General features: G+C 45.6%; 1 protein-coding gene across 1 annotated transcript in view; it reads left to right on the forward strand.

Annotated features, from left to right (window-relative positions):
* Window positions 1-11,158, forward strand: part of PAPPA2 (pappalysin 2) — a 170,396-nt gene extending 159,238 nt beyond the window's left edge. The window contains exons 21-22 of the mRNA XM_054037937.1: window positions 8,027-8,125; window positions 10,528-11,158. Of these exons, the coding sequence (XP_053893912.1) occupies window positions 8,027-8,125; window positions 10,528-10,602 (174 nt within the window). The 3' untranslated portion in view covers window positions 10,603-11,158. The remainder of the gene's footprint in view (window positions 1-8,026; window positions 8,126-10,527) is intronic.
* The last annotated feature ends 3,699 nt before the right edge of the window (window positions 11,159-14,857 follow it).

A 14,857-nucleotide genomic window follows, 5' to 3' on the forward strand; every position in this document is an offset into this window, starting at 1 on the left:
ATTGTAAGCTCTTGAGGGCAGGGGCTGGCTCTTACTCTGTGTTTGTCTGCTAGGTCTCTGAGCTTGGTTAGGTACTGCAGGTGCTACTGATAATGGGAGTGGGGCATTAGTCCACTGATTCATTGATTTTCCACCTGTCCTAGCTCTCACTTCATCCTCCCTTTTGTGGCAAAATTACATCTGGTTTGTCTTGGGTCTGTCACATGGTGCTCTACTCACCACTGGGTGATGCCGTCTTCTGGGGATTAGCTCCACCCAGTTGAGTGCCCCCTTCAGGTCTTCCAACGTGCAGTTTTCCTCCCACTCCCGCAGTCTCTGTCTCTGAGGTAAGGGAGAAGGAACAGGGAGTGGGGGGACTAGGAACCCCGGAGAAAGCGTTTACCTAGTAGGCCTAAGAAAGAGGGGTCTGACTAGGAAGGTTGAAGAGTGGGAAGCTTGCAGAAGTACGGTAGGAAGTAGTCCAGGGTGACAGAAGTAAGGTTGGTGTAGATGCAGACCATAACTGCTCACTACAGGGCCCTGGACTGGAACCCAGAGTAGAGGGCAGGCTGAGTTCCCCTACCAGCCACTGCAGAGTAGTGTTGCTGGGGCAGTGAATGGGAAGACAGCCTGAGTTACTGTGGGAACGACATAGGGCAGCGGGCATGAGGACTGCCTGTCGTTGCTTGTGTGCAGAGACTCCCCTGGAAGGGGAAAACACAGAGCCGCCTGGCTTTATAGAAGTTCCCTCACAGGGAGCTTCCTTCTAATTAGAACCCTCCTCACAGCCTAAATCTCCCCCTTTGCAGCTTAATTGGTTGATTGGGCCCACCTGGCCTAATTCAACTCTTTTGGGGCCAGTGTAGGGAGTAGACTCCATCACAGGCCCAATCCCACGTTTTGTTCCAATCAAGTCGTGAGGACGAAAGTAGCAGATGGAGACTAGTGATGACAATGTGGGCTGTTATAATTTGGCCCAGCTGCGGCTGGTGGTTATTGTGATGTATTTGAATGTGTTGGGCAGAAAGCATAAACTATCTGTAACCCAAGGCAAGAGCCAGTCCACTCAGCAGACAGACACGTCATCAGTGTGGAAAAAGGTTCCATATTCCTTCTGACTGCCAATTTACAGATGCCTACTGCAGAAGCTGTAATAAAAAAAGTCATAGCCACGCAGTTTGTCACACTAAGAGAAATAAGAAAGAGACTAACACAGGGTATAGAAAAAGGAATATCAATGTACATTCTGTAGACAGAGGCAGTAGATATACATACTGGGAGAGTGGAGTAGCCAGTCTCGGTATATATAGTGTGAGCAAAAATGACAAGGCAGCAATCTGGTTGACACCCCAGGTAGCAGCGAAAAACACTTAAAATGGAATAGAACACCATCTCTGCAGTGTCTGTTATCTCATATTCAGAATATGAGAAAACTTTTAAAAATACAAACTGAGGAAGACAGGAATGTTACTAAAAAGTTATACAGAAGGGAAAACAATGCCAATTGGAGTGATGCACGTGAATGTGGAGTATAAACACTGCTTATTGTTATTAGACTTATATGTCGTTGAGAAAGGGGGGCCGGCCCTGTGGCGCCATGAATGGTTATGTAAGGATCCTTTGGAGTGGATATCTAGAACGATGCTGCAGTCACTTTCAGCAGACTCTACTAAAATAGCCAAACAGCAGCTGGAAGGGATACTGAATCGGCCTTAGGAGTATTCAAGGAGGGCATAGCAACTCTAAAACACATGAAGGCTGAAATAATCCTAGACGAGAAAGCACAGCCCAAGTTTCAGAAAGCTCAACCTGTCCCTTACGGTATCCACTCAAAGGTAGACGCTGAATTGGAGCGTCTGGAAAGGGAGTGCATACTTTCAGAAGTGGCCAGGAGTGAGTGGGGAACTCCGATCATTCCATTTGTAAAAAAATGTGGTGCAGTAAGGGTGTGTGGAGTGTTTAAGAATACCATCAACCCTGTACTGAAAGCTGAAAAATACTCTTTGCCTCAATATTTTTGCTACAGTGGCAGGGGGACAACGATTTAGCAAAACCAATTTGTCACAGGCCTACCTACAGATGGAAGTTGAGGAAGAGTCTAAGGCAGTGGTACTCAAACTTTTGTAGTGGTGACCCCTGTCACACAGCAGCCTCTGGGTGCGACCCCCTCTTATAAATTAAAAACATTTAACTCTATTCTAAATGCTGGAGGCAAAGCTGGGTTTGGGGTGGAGGCTGACAGCTCACGACCCCCTAGGTAATAACCTCTCGACCCCCTGAGGGGTCACGACCCCCAGTTTGAGAACCCCTGGTCTAAGGCATATCTCACAATCAGCACACAAAAAGGTCTGTACCAGCATAACTGGCTAGTGTTTTGTATTGCTTTAGTTCCTGCTATATGGCAATGGGCAACGGATCAAGTTTTGCAAGGTGTCCTGAGAACACAGTGTTATTTGGATGACATTACTGTGACCGGTGGAAGTGATAATGAACATCTGGAAACCCTAAAAAGGGTATTAAAACGTCTAGGAGAATATGGGTTACGAGCTAATTGCATAAAATGTGAATTTTTCAAGGACTCAATGGCTTATTGTGGGCACGTTATTGATGTGCAGGGCCTACATAAATCTCAGGAGAAGATTAAAGCAGTCCTGGAAGCTCCATTACCAAAGGATGTGTCACATCTTCGATCATTTCTGGGATTTATCAACTACTATAGCCGATTTGCACCAAACCCAGCAAGTGTATTGCATCCACTAAACTGTTCACTGCAGACTGGTCAAAAGTGGGTTTGGTCAGCTGAGTGTCAAAAACTTTTCTGGAAGCAAAACAATTGGTCACATCAGACAGTGCACTTTAACCCATCCTTGCCTATTAAGTTAGCATGTGACAATTCCCCACATGGAATTGGGGTAATTACATGGCTCAGAATGCCAGGTGGCAGTGAGATACCCATAGCATTTGCTTCAAGATCGCTCACAGTTGGAGAACCTAACTATGCACAAATAGATAAGGAGGCTTTAAGTCTGGTATGGGGTGTGAAGAAATTCATCCAGTGTCTATATAGGTGAAAATTCACCCTTGTCACGGACCACCAACCCCTAATAGCAATCCTACATCCAACGGAAGGAGTTTCTGTGACAATGGTAGCACATATGCAACACCGGGCTCTCTTCTTAGCTGGTTACATCTGTGACATCGGATTCAAATGCAGATGGGCTTTCCTGCCTGCCTGTGCTAGCTGAAGGACAACCTGGAATAGAGACAGAATCTGTCGAATTTGTTTCAGATTGAGTGATCCCCAGTGACTTGTAGTTTAATCAAGCAAGGAAACCAGGAGGTATCCCACACTAGCTCAGGTTTATGACGCCAGAAATAGACTGATAGCCCTAATCTGGCACCCTTTTACACACACAAAGGTGAGCTTACCCTACATCAAGGGAGTGTCATATGTGGAATTCATGTTATCATACCTAGTAAACTATGCGCAAAAATATTAGAAGAGCTCCATGTAGGACATGTAGGGCTAGTAAAAATGAAGGGACTCACCAGAAGTTTTGTATGGTGGCCAGACATTGACCAACGAATACTGCAGCTCACTCAGGGAATGTTCGTGATGCCAACGGGTACAGCCTAAACCAGTGCCATTACACCCCTGGGAATGGCCATCCACTTTCTGGACGTGTCTGCATATTGATTGTGCAGGAACATTTTTAGGAATGATGTATCTAATAGAGGTGGATGCCCATTCCAAATGGCCAGATGTGGTTTTTTTTTTCTTCATGAAAACCACCACAGCTGTACAAACAGGAGAAAAACTTCTAAGTTTGTTTGCAAGAACTGGACTGCCAGAGCAAGCTGTGAGTGACAACGGTCCTCAGTTTAGTTCAGAAGAGTTTCAGTGAGACATGAAGAAAAATTGTACTAGCCATATTCCCTCAGCACCATATCACCCAGACACAAATGGTTTTGTTGAAAGGTTAGTACAAACTTTTAAGCAAGCCCTGCAATCCATGACAGATAAGCAGTCATTACAACCGAAGCTGTCATGCTTCTTGCTAAAATATTGAAACATAGTACATACCATGATGAACCAAACACCTGCAATGCTGTTTATCGGCCGAAATCTCAGGTCACCCGTGGACTTATTAACGCCAGATCTACATCTACAAGTTAGAAATCATCTAATAAGTCAAGCGATGACGAAGGACCAGTGCACCTTGTGAGCTACAAGTGGGTCAAACAGTTCTGGCACATTATTATCGGGGACACAGTTGCTTCCAGCAATTGTTAGTGCACAAACAGGTTCTTTGTCCTACACAGTACAAGTGGCACCCAATATGTTTTGCTGTCACCACACTGACCAGTTGCGAGATTTGGGTGTGACTCCGCAGCTGACAAAAGAGGCAAAATTTGGAGAATTGCCAGTTGTTCCAACATCAGTACCCCAGTTTGACACAACCACCAATAACATTATGCCAGAAAGCAGCTGTGCTGAACGACCGGCATCGTCCGAGGGAACATCTGAGTCAGACATTGCTGGAAACACACCGCTTCCTCAAGGGAGTGCTTAAAATGTTGGCAAATGCTATCCAAAAAGAAAACGCAAGCCACCTGAAAGCCTTGACTTTTGTAACTGGACCTTGTTTCCCCCCCTCCCTCCCCCAAGTGCTTCTGAAGTTGATGTGCCCATTTCATTTCAGGGAGCAGGATAGAGATGATGTAGGGAATATTTTGAGCAGAGTGTTGAATCAGTTTACGTGAATTTTCAGGTATAGCTTCTTAAGCAGTTGCTTATGTTGAATCTGTTATTATATAGTGATTACTATGTTTCTCATCTAATGTAATAGAGTACAGAGTCAGTTAGCCCTCATGGTTCCAACTGTATGCACGTCAGGGATTTGTGCTGTGTCCACAATACACAACAGTTACATCTGTCAGCATTGCTTCTGCATCGGGAGAGCTGCGGCACTTATAGTGCCTGATTCTGCGTTTTGGCTCCCACTGTTGTGGGGATAATGCCATCATGTTTCAATGCTCATTCTCAGTAACGCATGCCTTGGCTAGACGGGGAGGACTCTGCTAATGGGGGGTGAACCTCAGAGGTTTGGAATTTTGGTTCAGATCAATGCTCAAAAGGCTGGATGTCCATTTGGGCCATCAAATCCACTTTGCTCTGCAAAATAGAACTGGTAATCTCACAAGATCAGGATTTCTGGCTGTATTTCCAATATGTCCAGCTCCTGATGAGAATAATCTTTCCAGTGGCTTTTGGTGCAGGTCAGTACCCAATAGCATGTAGACTAGAGCCAGGTGAATATTTAATTCCTAATAATTTATGCAATGAATGCTGCCTCCTTTTTGTTATGACTAGAGTGTGACATCACATTTATGTTGTCAAGTATCAGGGGGTAGCCGTGTTAGTCTGTAAGGTGCCACCAGACTCTTTGTTGTTTTTATCACATTTATGTGTTACTCAAGTTTATTCATGAATTTCTCTGGTAAATAATTCTCAGTTGCAGCTTTTTCCTGAACAGTTCATTGCAAATACTTCGAATTCATGCAATGGTGTTTAGTTACACAAGTCACATGTCCTTGATTCTCATCGCTGATTGGGTATTTCTCTTCCATGATTACATGACTCATAACTAACCAGCAATGGTGCAGATTTTGACTTGTGTGTTTGAGTGTCAGCTTTGCAGTCAGAGAGCTGCCCTGTTGGGTAGTTGTGCAATCTGAAATTCCGTTTTGTCTGTGAGTGAAATTTATTCACTAGAGGCTTATCTGGTCTGGGGATTTTTTTAGCTACACTGATAGAGGTGCACCAATGCTAACCCAAGATGAACACATGCTGCATTATTGTAAAAAGTGACCTGTACCTGTGTGGCTACTGGGGTAACCCACACCAATGCCAGCCACTTTTTACATCCATGCAATGCATTTGTACTAGGTGTTTGTAGCAATGTAGCTACATCAGCCTAACTACACCGGGGTGGAAAAATCTCACTGTAGGACAAGAGAGGGGTTTTCCAAGGCACCTCGGTGACTTAGGAGCACAACAACACTGGAACATGTGCTCCTAAATCACGTGGGTTCTTCTGCAAATCCCACCCCAAGCCTTGACTATTCCCAGAACATGAACACAAAATGGGGTTGGAGTGAATTTGTTTAGCAATTCCAGCAAATATTCCTGAGCACTTGTTTTGCAGTATTGGCCCAGCTCTTGTAAGGACACACAACAATGAGAAAGTTTTACAAAATTGTTGTGTAAAAGGCTGAGTTTTGGCTGAAGGTAAAGATGGGGGGGGGGAGCCTTCTGTGGGCATGCAGGAAAATGAAGCAAAATGGCATGAGAACCTCCTCTCCCCTTAGTGCACTGGCCAAACATGGCTGTGGTCCTTGTGCTCCCATCCGGCAGGGACTGGAGGAGTTTAGTGCGGAAGATGGTGATAGATTCCCCAAAGGAGGGTTGTGATGAGGTTGGGGCCCTGGCCGTGTCCCCTTTCCTGTGCACCAGAGATGCAGTGGGGTGGCACACAGGTGGAATCATTTTGCACTCTGGATAAGGTTATCATTAGGCTCTGTGCTGTGTGACTCTACCCAGTGCTCCTACGGATACTTGGGAGCTAAGCTGTAGCATCTTGGATGTGTAGCGATGTGAGACTCACCCGGCCCGGCGCCTCCTGCTGGACGTCCAGGGAATTAGCTTGCCAACCTCCGGAGCGCCCTCTGTTGGCCGTTGTCTCGCCTGTCGCTGGCCCCATTGTCCTTCTCGGACCCTGGTGCCCCTTCTCTCGGGGTTCTGCCCCCTGCAGTACCCTGCAGTCTAGCTGGGTCTCCCCTCACTAGGGAACCCCCAACTCTCTATCCCCACCTCGCCTCAGTCTTGGGCTACTGCCAGTCACCATCTAGCCCCCGCTCACTGGGGCGGACTGCAGTATAATTGCCACTCATCATTGGCAAGGAGGGTCTGGACCTGCTGCCTCTGCCTACCCTTGGGCTGCCCCTCTGCAATCCCCAGTACCCTTCTTGGCCTTTAACAAGGCCTGAAGCCTGGGGGTTTTCCAGGCTGGAGCTCCCCAGCTCTTCTGGCCTTTCCCCAGCCCTACTCCACTTTAGGTACCCTGCTCAGCTCCCAGCAGCCAGGCCCATCCCTCTCAACAGCTAGCGAGAGACTCTGTTAGCTCCAGCCTAGCAGCCCCTTTTTAGGGCCAGCTGCGGCTGCTTCCCCAATCAGCCCAGGCTTACTCACAGGGCTGTTTTAAGCCCTTCAGGGCAGGAGCGGGTGACCACCCAGCTACAGATGGATTTGCCTGCCCTTTTTCTTAGTCCCAGGCAGATTAACCATGTTCTGTGCTGAGCTCTGACTGTGTGATCAATAGGCAGAAACTACACAGCCTCTCTCATACTTAGCTGTACAGCCTAAGCCACGAAGCTCAGATGTGGAGCCAAGATTTCTCAAAGTCTGGGCTGGGGAGATTTTTGGGTCAGTCCAGTATGCAGTCAGTCTAGGGCCCTGATCGCACCATGACATTGACTTCAGTGGAGCCGCATCGAACTGGAGTAACTTGGTGGAAGAGCAGGCCCAGGTAGCTCAGAACTGGTTCTGAACTCACCCAAAGTTCAGTGGCATTTGATTCTGAGGTTTGGTTTGGTCCATTGTAGAGCTAAAGCTGGCTGTGAAGCTCACCTCTGGATTTGAACTTCCCTGAATTTCAGGGAGTTTGGTTTGGGCCCGTCTCTAGTGGGAGGTGGCATTCCAATACAGTTCCCTCACTTTTCATGGCTGTACAGAATTGCTCCTCAAGCCATGGCCTACACCTCCTTCAGAACTGAGTCCCACACTGGCCAGCTGATAAACTGCTTTTTTGGGGACACTTTCACTGTAAAAGCTTTGGGGAAGTGTGGCAGGGTTGGGCCCTAGACAGTGATGGTGATGCATGAGGGCTTTGTTGAAGACCCGCAGTCACAGGTCCTGGGAGGAGTTTTCCATTCATGAAGCATCCTAACTAGTCTCCACTCAGCAGTTTCTCATTTCTCTCCCTAGCCTTTCCAAGCAGATGGCTGGTGTGACACCATCAATAACCGGGCGTATTGCCAGTATGATGGGGGTGACTGCTGCTCCTCCACACTGTCCTCTAGGAAGGTAAGTGAGCTTCCCACAGGAGTCAGAGGGGAACGGGCCGAGTTCAAATAAGAGCTCAAGGCAGCCAATGGTTACAGGCTTCGCTGTACCTTGGAATGGAGCCTGCAGGCTGATACCCAATCAAGTGGAAAGCAGACCTCAAGGGGCTTGATCCAAAACCTTCTGGGGTCAGTAATTGACCTAAATGAGTTTGGGATCAGGGCCAATGGGACTAAATGCTCAATCCAACTCCCACAGACATCCATGGGACACTTTTCCCTTCCGGAAATTGGTCACTCAGACAGCATCAAGTTACTACAGTAAGATTTGGCGTTACAATGTTGCGTGACTCAGCATCTCAGTGATGCAGTGATTTTGTCATCCCACCTGGTTTCTTTCTTTCTTTCTTTCTTTCTTTCTGTCACTCCTGCTGGACTTGGCCTATGCATTCTACCTTAGAAAGCTGTGCCTGTGGGTAATTTAGCAGTTGTCTCTTTTGATTTGTGAATCAAACTGGCCCCGCTTTTTCTCCCATCCCTACCTACCTTCTTTATTACCCCTGCCATCACACCCAGTTTTCACAACATTTCCTTCCAAAAGACATCCAAGAGTAAAACAAACCTTAGGGCACGGTTACTTTTTCATTCCAAAAATATGTGGGTTTGGTTCTTTTCTTCCTTCCCTTTATTATGGATCTCAAATCATTTGTCCTTTCATCACTTGTAAAAAAAAAAAAAAAATCAACTGCTAATATGTAAGTTGGATGACAGGAAATGGGTGTTGTACTAAAATAACTAGAGCAGGGCACCTACAATTTCACTTGGCGATCTTACAGAATTGCAGTGATACATTGCAGGGATAGGACTGAGTGAAACTCTGATGATCCTAATAATATTGGCATCTTGGGGATGGAGAGAGGTGAGGTGGTGGAGGGCGGGGGTTGTTGGGGGGGTAGCTCCATTGTGAATCCTCCAAAAAGCAGCCAAATCAAACTGCTGAAAAGAATGACTCATTCCATCTCCTCAGAGCCCCACTAGCTTTTCGCATGAGCACAAAAACCCACTGAACTGCTTTGTTCATATGATCTGAAATGGAGGAGAGCAAGAAGTTAGGCTCAAATACAAACCAACTTTCATCAGATCAGATTGAAAGAACCCAACACGTCTCTAAATAGCAAAGAATTTCTGGCTCCGAGTTTGGTCTGTATGAAGATCTCCAGGAGGAAGAATGGATTCCAAGACCCTCATCTGTCAACTCTCTTGCCTGTGGTACCCCCTGCTACAGTGTTACTGTGGTCCAGCTCGGGAAGGTCCTAATCACAAACTGCTGCATGCAGCAACACTGGGAGTCTTGCTGCTACCAATTAAGCCACATAGCAAAGCAAGCTTACTTGGTTGGGTGAGGTCAAGGACTGGCATAGAAGGGGGTGCTGCAAATCGGGATATATGGTCACTGGCAGAGCTGGCGGATTCAGTGTGGTTAGAGCAGGGGCTGCAGGTCAGGACAGAGACCCCCCAAGTGCAAATGCACTACATAGATCTAACCCTATTCCCCCCACACCCCCTCCATACACACCACCACCCAATTTTTTTCCTGGAAATCTTTTGTTTTAGCTAAAAAAAATCTCTCTCTTCTTTTTTTTTTTTTTTATCAATCCTCCCCAATTTTCAGTTTTTTTTGTCAAAAATTGAAAAAAATACCATTAAATCTGCAGAAAATACCAATTTGAACAGTTCTAACCAGCACCTCTCCCAAGCTGCCTCTGAGTTCTACAGCCTCTTGGCTTTCATTTAAAAACGATAGTCTGTAGCTGTTGTGATTGCAAAATATACCTTGACAACATGAACCCAATGCAAACATCTGCCTGAGTTTGCATACAGCATGAAACAATAGCACTGAGAGGGGTGAACTGCCTCATTCAACTCTGTGGTTGTTAACTCAGAGGCCAGGCATGATCATGAACAGATGTACCGTGGCCTCTCAGATGGTAGGAGTTTATTTTGTGGGTAGAGTTTGGAGAAGTACCTCTACTTCCCTCCACTCTCCACCATTCAACCCCTGTAGGGCATGGAACATGCCTTAAGGTATGGGCTGCATCCAATACAATGTGACCCAAAACCTGGGTGCTACTGTAATACATAAGAAGAACCATACTGACCTTGGCTGGCTCCTGTACTGGCTATCTGGGTGACCAGTCCTGCCTAACTTCATTCCTGACCCAACTCTCACTGAATCATGGAAAGGCCCCAGTTGGCTACAGTGAGAGCCCTAGGTTAAGCCCTAGTTATTGGAACCAATTAAAAAGCCATTGGTCCTTGTATTCTACCCTCTTGATCCTCAGAGGGGCTCATTGTAATCAGGTTTCACATCCCTTTTCCAGTGAGCGACTCTGCAAACCCATTTGCTTCTTTCCTTCCCCTCAGGTGATCCCATTTGCTGCTGATTGTGACCAAGATGAGTGTACCTGCCGGGACCCAACGGCTGAAGAGAATCAGTAATGGCACCATGAGCGGCTTCTGTGGGCGAGGCGAGCACCAGAGGAATAAATGGGAATCAACTGGGGCCGGTGGGAGAGTGAAAGGCGGCTTGGGAGAGGAAAGAGGAGAGTTGGGAGGAGGAGATGGGAAGGAGTCAGAATCAAAATAAGGACGATCTCTGCATTAAATTGGGCACAGGCACCCAGCATTCTGAGGCATCGTGTGAAAGGAGGGATGTGCATGATGAGGAGAAGGGGGGAAACAAGTGACAAGATGGTGGACTGAGAGCGGGAAGACAAATCTGCTCAACACATAGTTATACCTCCTACCCTTCTGTCACCCCCTTTCAGAACCAAAATTGAGATCCAGGACTTGAGCCAAAGCCCAGTGAACTCAGCAAGGATGAGTCTTTCCATTGACTTCAGCCAGCTTTGGATCAGGCCCTAGAGCCAACAGATGAGAAGCTGCCATGGACACTTTATGTTACAGTATCAATGGTTTGCCACCTACGAGTGTCTGTTTGCTCTGAATTTCCTCACTACTCACTTCCTCTACTGTATAGGCTCCTTTTAGCAAGGTTGAGGTAGTTGTGATCTCTCTGCAAATATTTAAACATAATTCTATATATATATATATGTATACATATATATATATATATATATATAAAATATATATTATATATTTTTTGCTGTTTATTAAGCTGAGAAAGAATACCCTTTGTAACACCCATGCTGCTGTGAAGTACAAACTATTGCAAAAAGAGGTTGGAAAAGAAGTGAATTTCCCATAATTTGCTGGGAGGGAGAGGAAAACAGAGAGACACCAAGCAGGGCCTTTAATTCTAATAGGAGATGCCTTGCCAGTAACCCAAAATTAGGGGCAAATGCTAAGAAGTACTGAGCACCTACAAATTCCAGGGACTTCAATGCGATTTGAAGGTGCTCAGCTTCATTCAGAATTTGGTCCTAAGACAGTATTTGAGATATGGTTATCCTTCAAAATATATGACAGTACTCTTGAATAGCTCTACCAAACACTATGGCTTACTATAGTGTTACTACATGATGGTTACTCTGGAATACTATAGTGCTGTCACTCGAGAATACTTCACTATGGCCCATTACTCCAGAATTTTCTAGGGTGGTTCATTATGCCAGAATACTCTAGTATGTTCTAGTGTTCTAGAATACTCTCATATGGTCCCTTACTCCAGAATTTTCTAGTATAGCTCGTTACTCCAGAATACTCTACTATGAGCCATCTCACACTGTGTTATCATCCTAGTTACTGCTTTGTTCACACTATCTCTCTCCCCCTTCAGCTGTTGGTGACCTGGGTTGGAAAGGAAAGTGTAAGAGCCAGACAATCAAGAACATCCCATCCATAAAGATAAGGTCCATTCTGCTTAAAACCTCCTCTCTGGTCATGGGATCTCCATGATCCAAACATGGTATTGGCAGCTTCTCAGAGTACACCTGGAAGATGCTGCACTAGCTTAAACCACTTCCCAGGAGAATTTTTGTGTCTTTTTTTTTTCTCCTGGGGTTCATTTTTCTGGTCTTCATTGCCCTTAGTTTATACCATAAAATATCAAGAGATCTCTTAGCCTGACCTCTCCCTTTTGTAGGTCACCAGTGAAATAATTCAGATGAGTTTCTAACCAAGTATGATCCCAACCAACGTTTGGACCCAGAACCAGACTTCCCGGAAGTTCACATAAGTGGGTTGGAATCAGCCCATTGGAGACAGATGCCAGACTTGGGACTTAGAGCCAGATGTGAATTGCCCCAGTGTTTGAGCTTTTTCAGATCTGGAGTTTAGATGAGCCCCCTTTTAATTCATAACAGATTTTTGGAATCACTTTAAAGAGGGATGGAGGCAGGTAATTGAAGAGAAATGGAAAACTGGGGTTGAGGGGAGGAGAGAAAGGGGATATAAAGATGGGGAAAGAGGAGTAGGGAGAGAAAATGTGACTGTCTCAGGGTCTCTCTGTTGTTGGGTTAGGGCTGAGGAAAGTTCCAGCCAGAGTTTTTCCTTTGACAGTGGAAGGTTGGAAGAATGGAGCAAGTTGTGAAGCCAGTCTTGACCAGGCCCTTTTCAATGTGGAAACGCTCCTCCAGCTGAGGAACACGTGGAGGGAGAGTGACTCTGTAGGGAGACTAGGGAATTTCAAAGGCCAGCATGCAGTTTCTGTGATTTTGGCTCTTGCCGGTCTGTTTGTCAGGCCTGTCAAAAGGGGACCTTACAAGTAAACCCCCCTGCTCTACTCTGTGGGACCCTACATCAAGTCCCATGTCTGGGTCTCTCTCCCTTCTCTGAGCTGAGAGGGGCAGGATACATGCGCAGCTCCAGGGAATAGGTGGCAGGCGAGTCAGTGTGTCACTTCACTCAACAATAGGGCTGCTCAAAATGTTTCTGTTGAAACTGCTTTTTTGATAAAAAATTGTGGTTTTGACCAAGCAGAATGTTTCGCAAAAAGGGTCTGCTTTCTGCGGAAAATTTTGACTGAATACCTGAAAACCAAAAAGTTTGCAGTTTTCAGCCAAAATCTGAAAATTTTTTATTTTGAAATCCTGTTATGGTGCCTCATGCCCCCATTCTTCTCCAGGGCCAGGCCCCCAGCTGGACTACATATCCCATGATGCACTGTGGTGAGGGACTCTTTGGATATACCACAGTGGCTCAGCAAGAGGGCAGATTGTAGTGCATCATAGGAGAAGGAGTTTAGAACATAAGAACGGGCATACTGGGTCAGACCAATGTCCATCTAGCCCAGTATTCTGTCTTCTGGCAGTGGCCAATGCCAGATACTCCAGAGGGAATGAACAGAACAGGACAAATATTGAGTGATTCATCCCCTGTCATTCAGTCCCAGCTTCTAGCAGTCAGAGGCTTAGGACAGCATGGGATTGCATCCCTGACCATCTTGGCTAATAGTCATTGGTGGACCTATCCTCCATGAATTTATCTAATTCTTTTTTGAATCCCTTTATACTTTTGGCCTTCACAACATCCCCTGGCAATGACTTCCATAGGTTGACTGCATTGTGTGAAGAAGTACTTCCTTTTGTTTGTTTTAAACATGCTGCGTATTAATTGCATTGGGTAACCACTGGTTCTTGTGTTATGTGAAGGGGTAAATAACACTTAGGTATATCTCCATATATATATATATATATCTCATAGAACTGGAAGGGACCCCAAAAGGTCATCCAGTCCAGCCCTCTGCCTTCACTAGCAGGACCAAGTACTGATTTTGCCCCAGATCCCTAAGTGGCCCCCTCAAGGATTGAGCTCACACTCTAGGTTTAGCAGGCCAATGCTCAACCCACTGAGCTATCCCTTCCCCTTTTCTATTAGCTCCACGCCAGTCATGGTTTTATAGACTTCTATAATATCCCCCCTTAGTTGTCTCTTTTCCAAGCTGAAGAGCCCTGGACTTTTTAATCTGTCCTCATATCAAAGCTGTTCCATTCCCCTAATCATTTTTGTTGCCCTTCTCTGTTCCTTTTCCAATTCTAATACATCTTTCTTGAGATGGGGCGACCACAACTGCACGCAGTATTCAAAGTGTGGTCATACCATAGATTTATATAGTCATATTATGATATTTTCTGTTTTATTATCCATGCCTTTCTTAATGGCTTGTAACATTCTGTTACCTTTTTTGACTGCCACTGTACATTGAGCGGATGTTTTCAGATAACTATCTACAGTGACTCCAAGATCTCTTTCCTGAATGATAATTTAGAACCTATCATTTTGTATGTATTGTTAGGATTATGTTCTCCAATGTGCATTACTTTGCATTTATCAACATTGAATTTCAACTGCCATTTTGTTGCCCAGTGACCCAGTTTTGTGAGATCCCTTTGTAGCTCTTCGCAGTCTGACTGGGACTTAACTATCTTGAGTAGTTTTGTATCATCTGCAAATGTTGCCACCTCACCGTTTATCCCTTTTTCTAGATCTTTTATGAATATGTTGAACAGCACTGGTCCCAGTACAGATCCCAGAAGGACCCCACTGTTTACTTCTCTCCATTCTGAAAACTGATAATTTATTCTTATCCTTTGTTTTCTATCTTTTAACCAGTTATCAATCCATGAGAGGACCTTCCCTCTTGTCCCATGACTACTTACTTGCTTAAGAGCCTTTGGTGAGGGACTTTGTCAAAGGCTTTCTGAAAGTCCAACTACACTATATCCACTGGATCACCCTTGTCAATATGTTTGTTGACAGCCCCCACCCCATGCCAACCAAAGAATTCTAATAG

The sequence above is a fragment of the Malaclemys terrapin genome, chromosome 8 (genome assembly GCF_027887155.1).
Source record: "Malaclemys terrapin pileata isolate rMalTer1 chromosome 8, rMalTer1.hap1, whole genome shotgun sequence".
In the NCBI taxonomy this organism is placed as follows: Eukaryota; Metazoa; Chordata; order Testudines; family Emydidae; genus Malaclemys; species Malaclemys terrapin.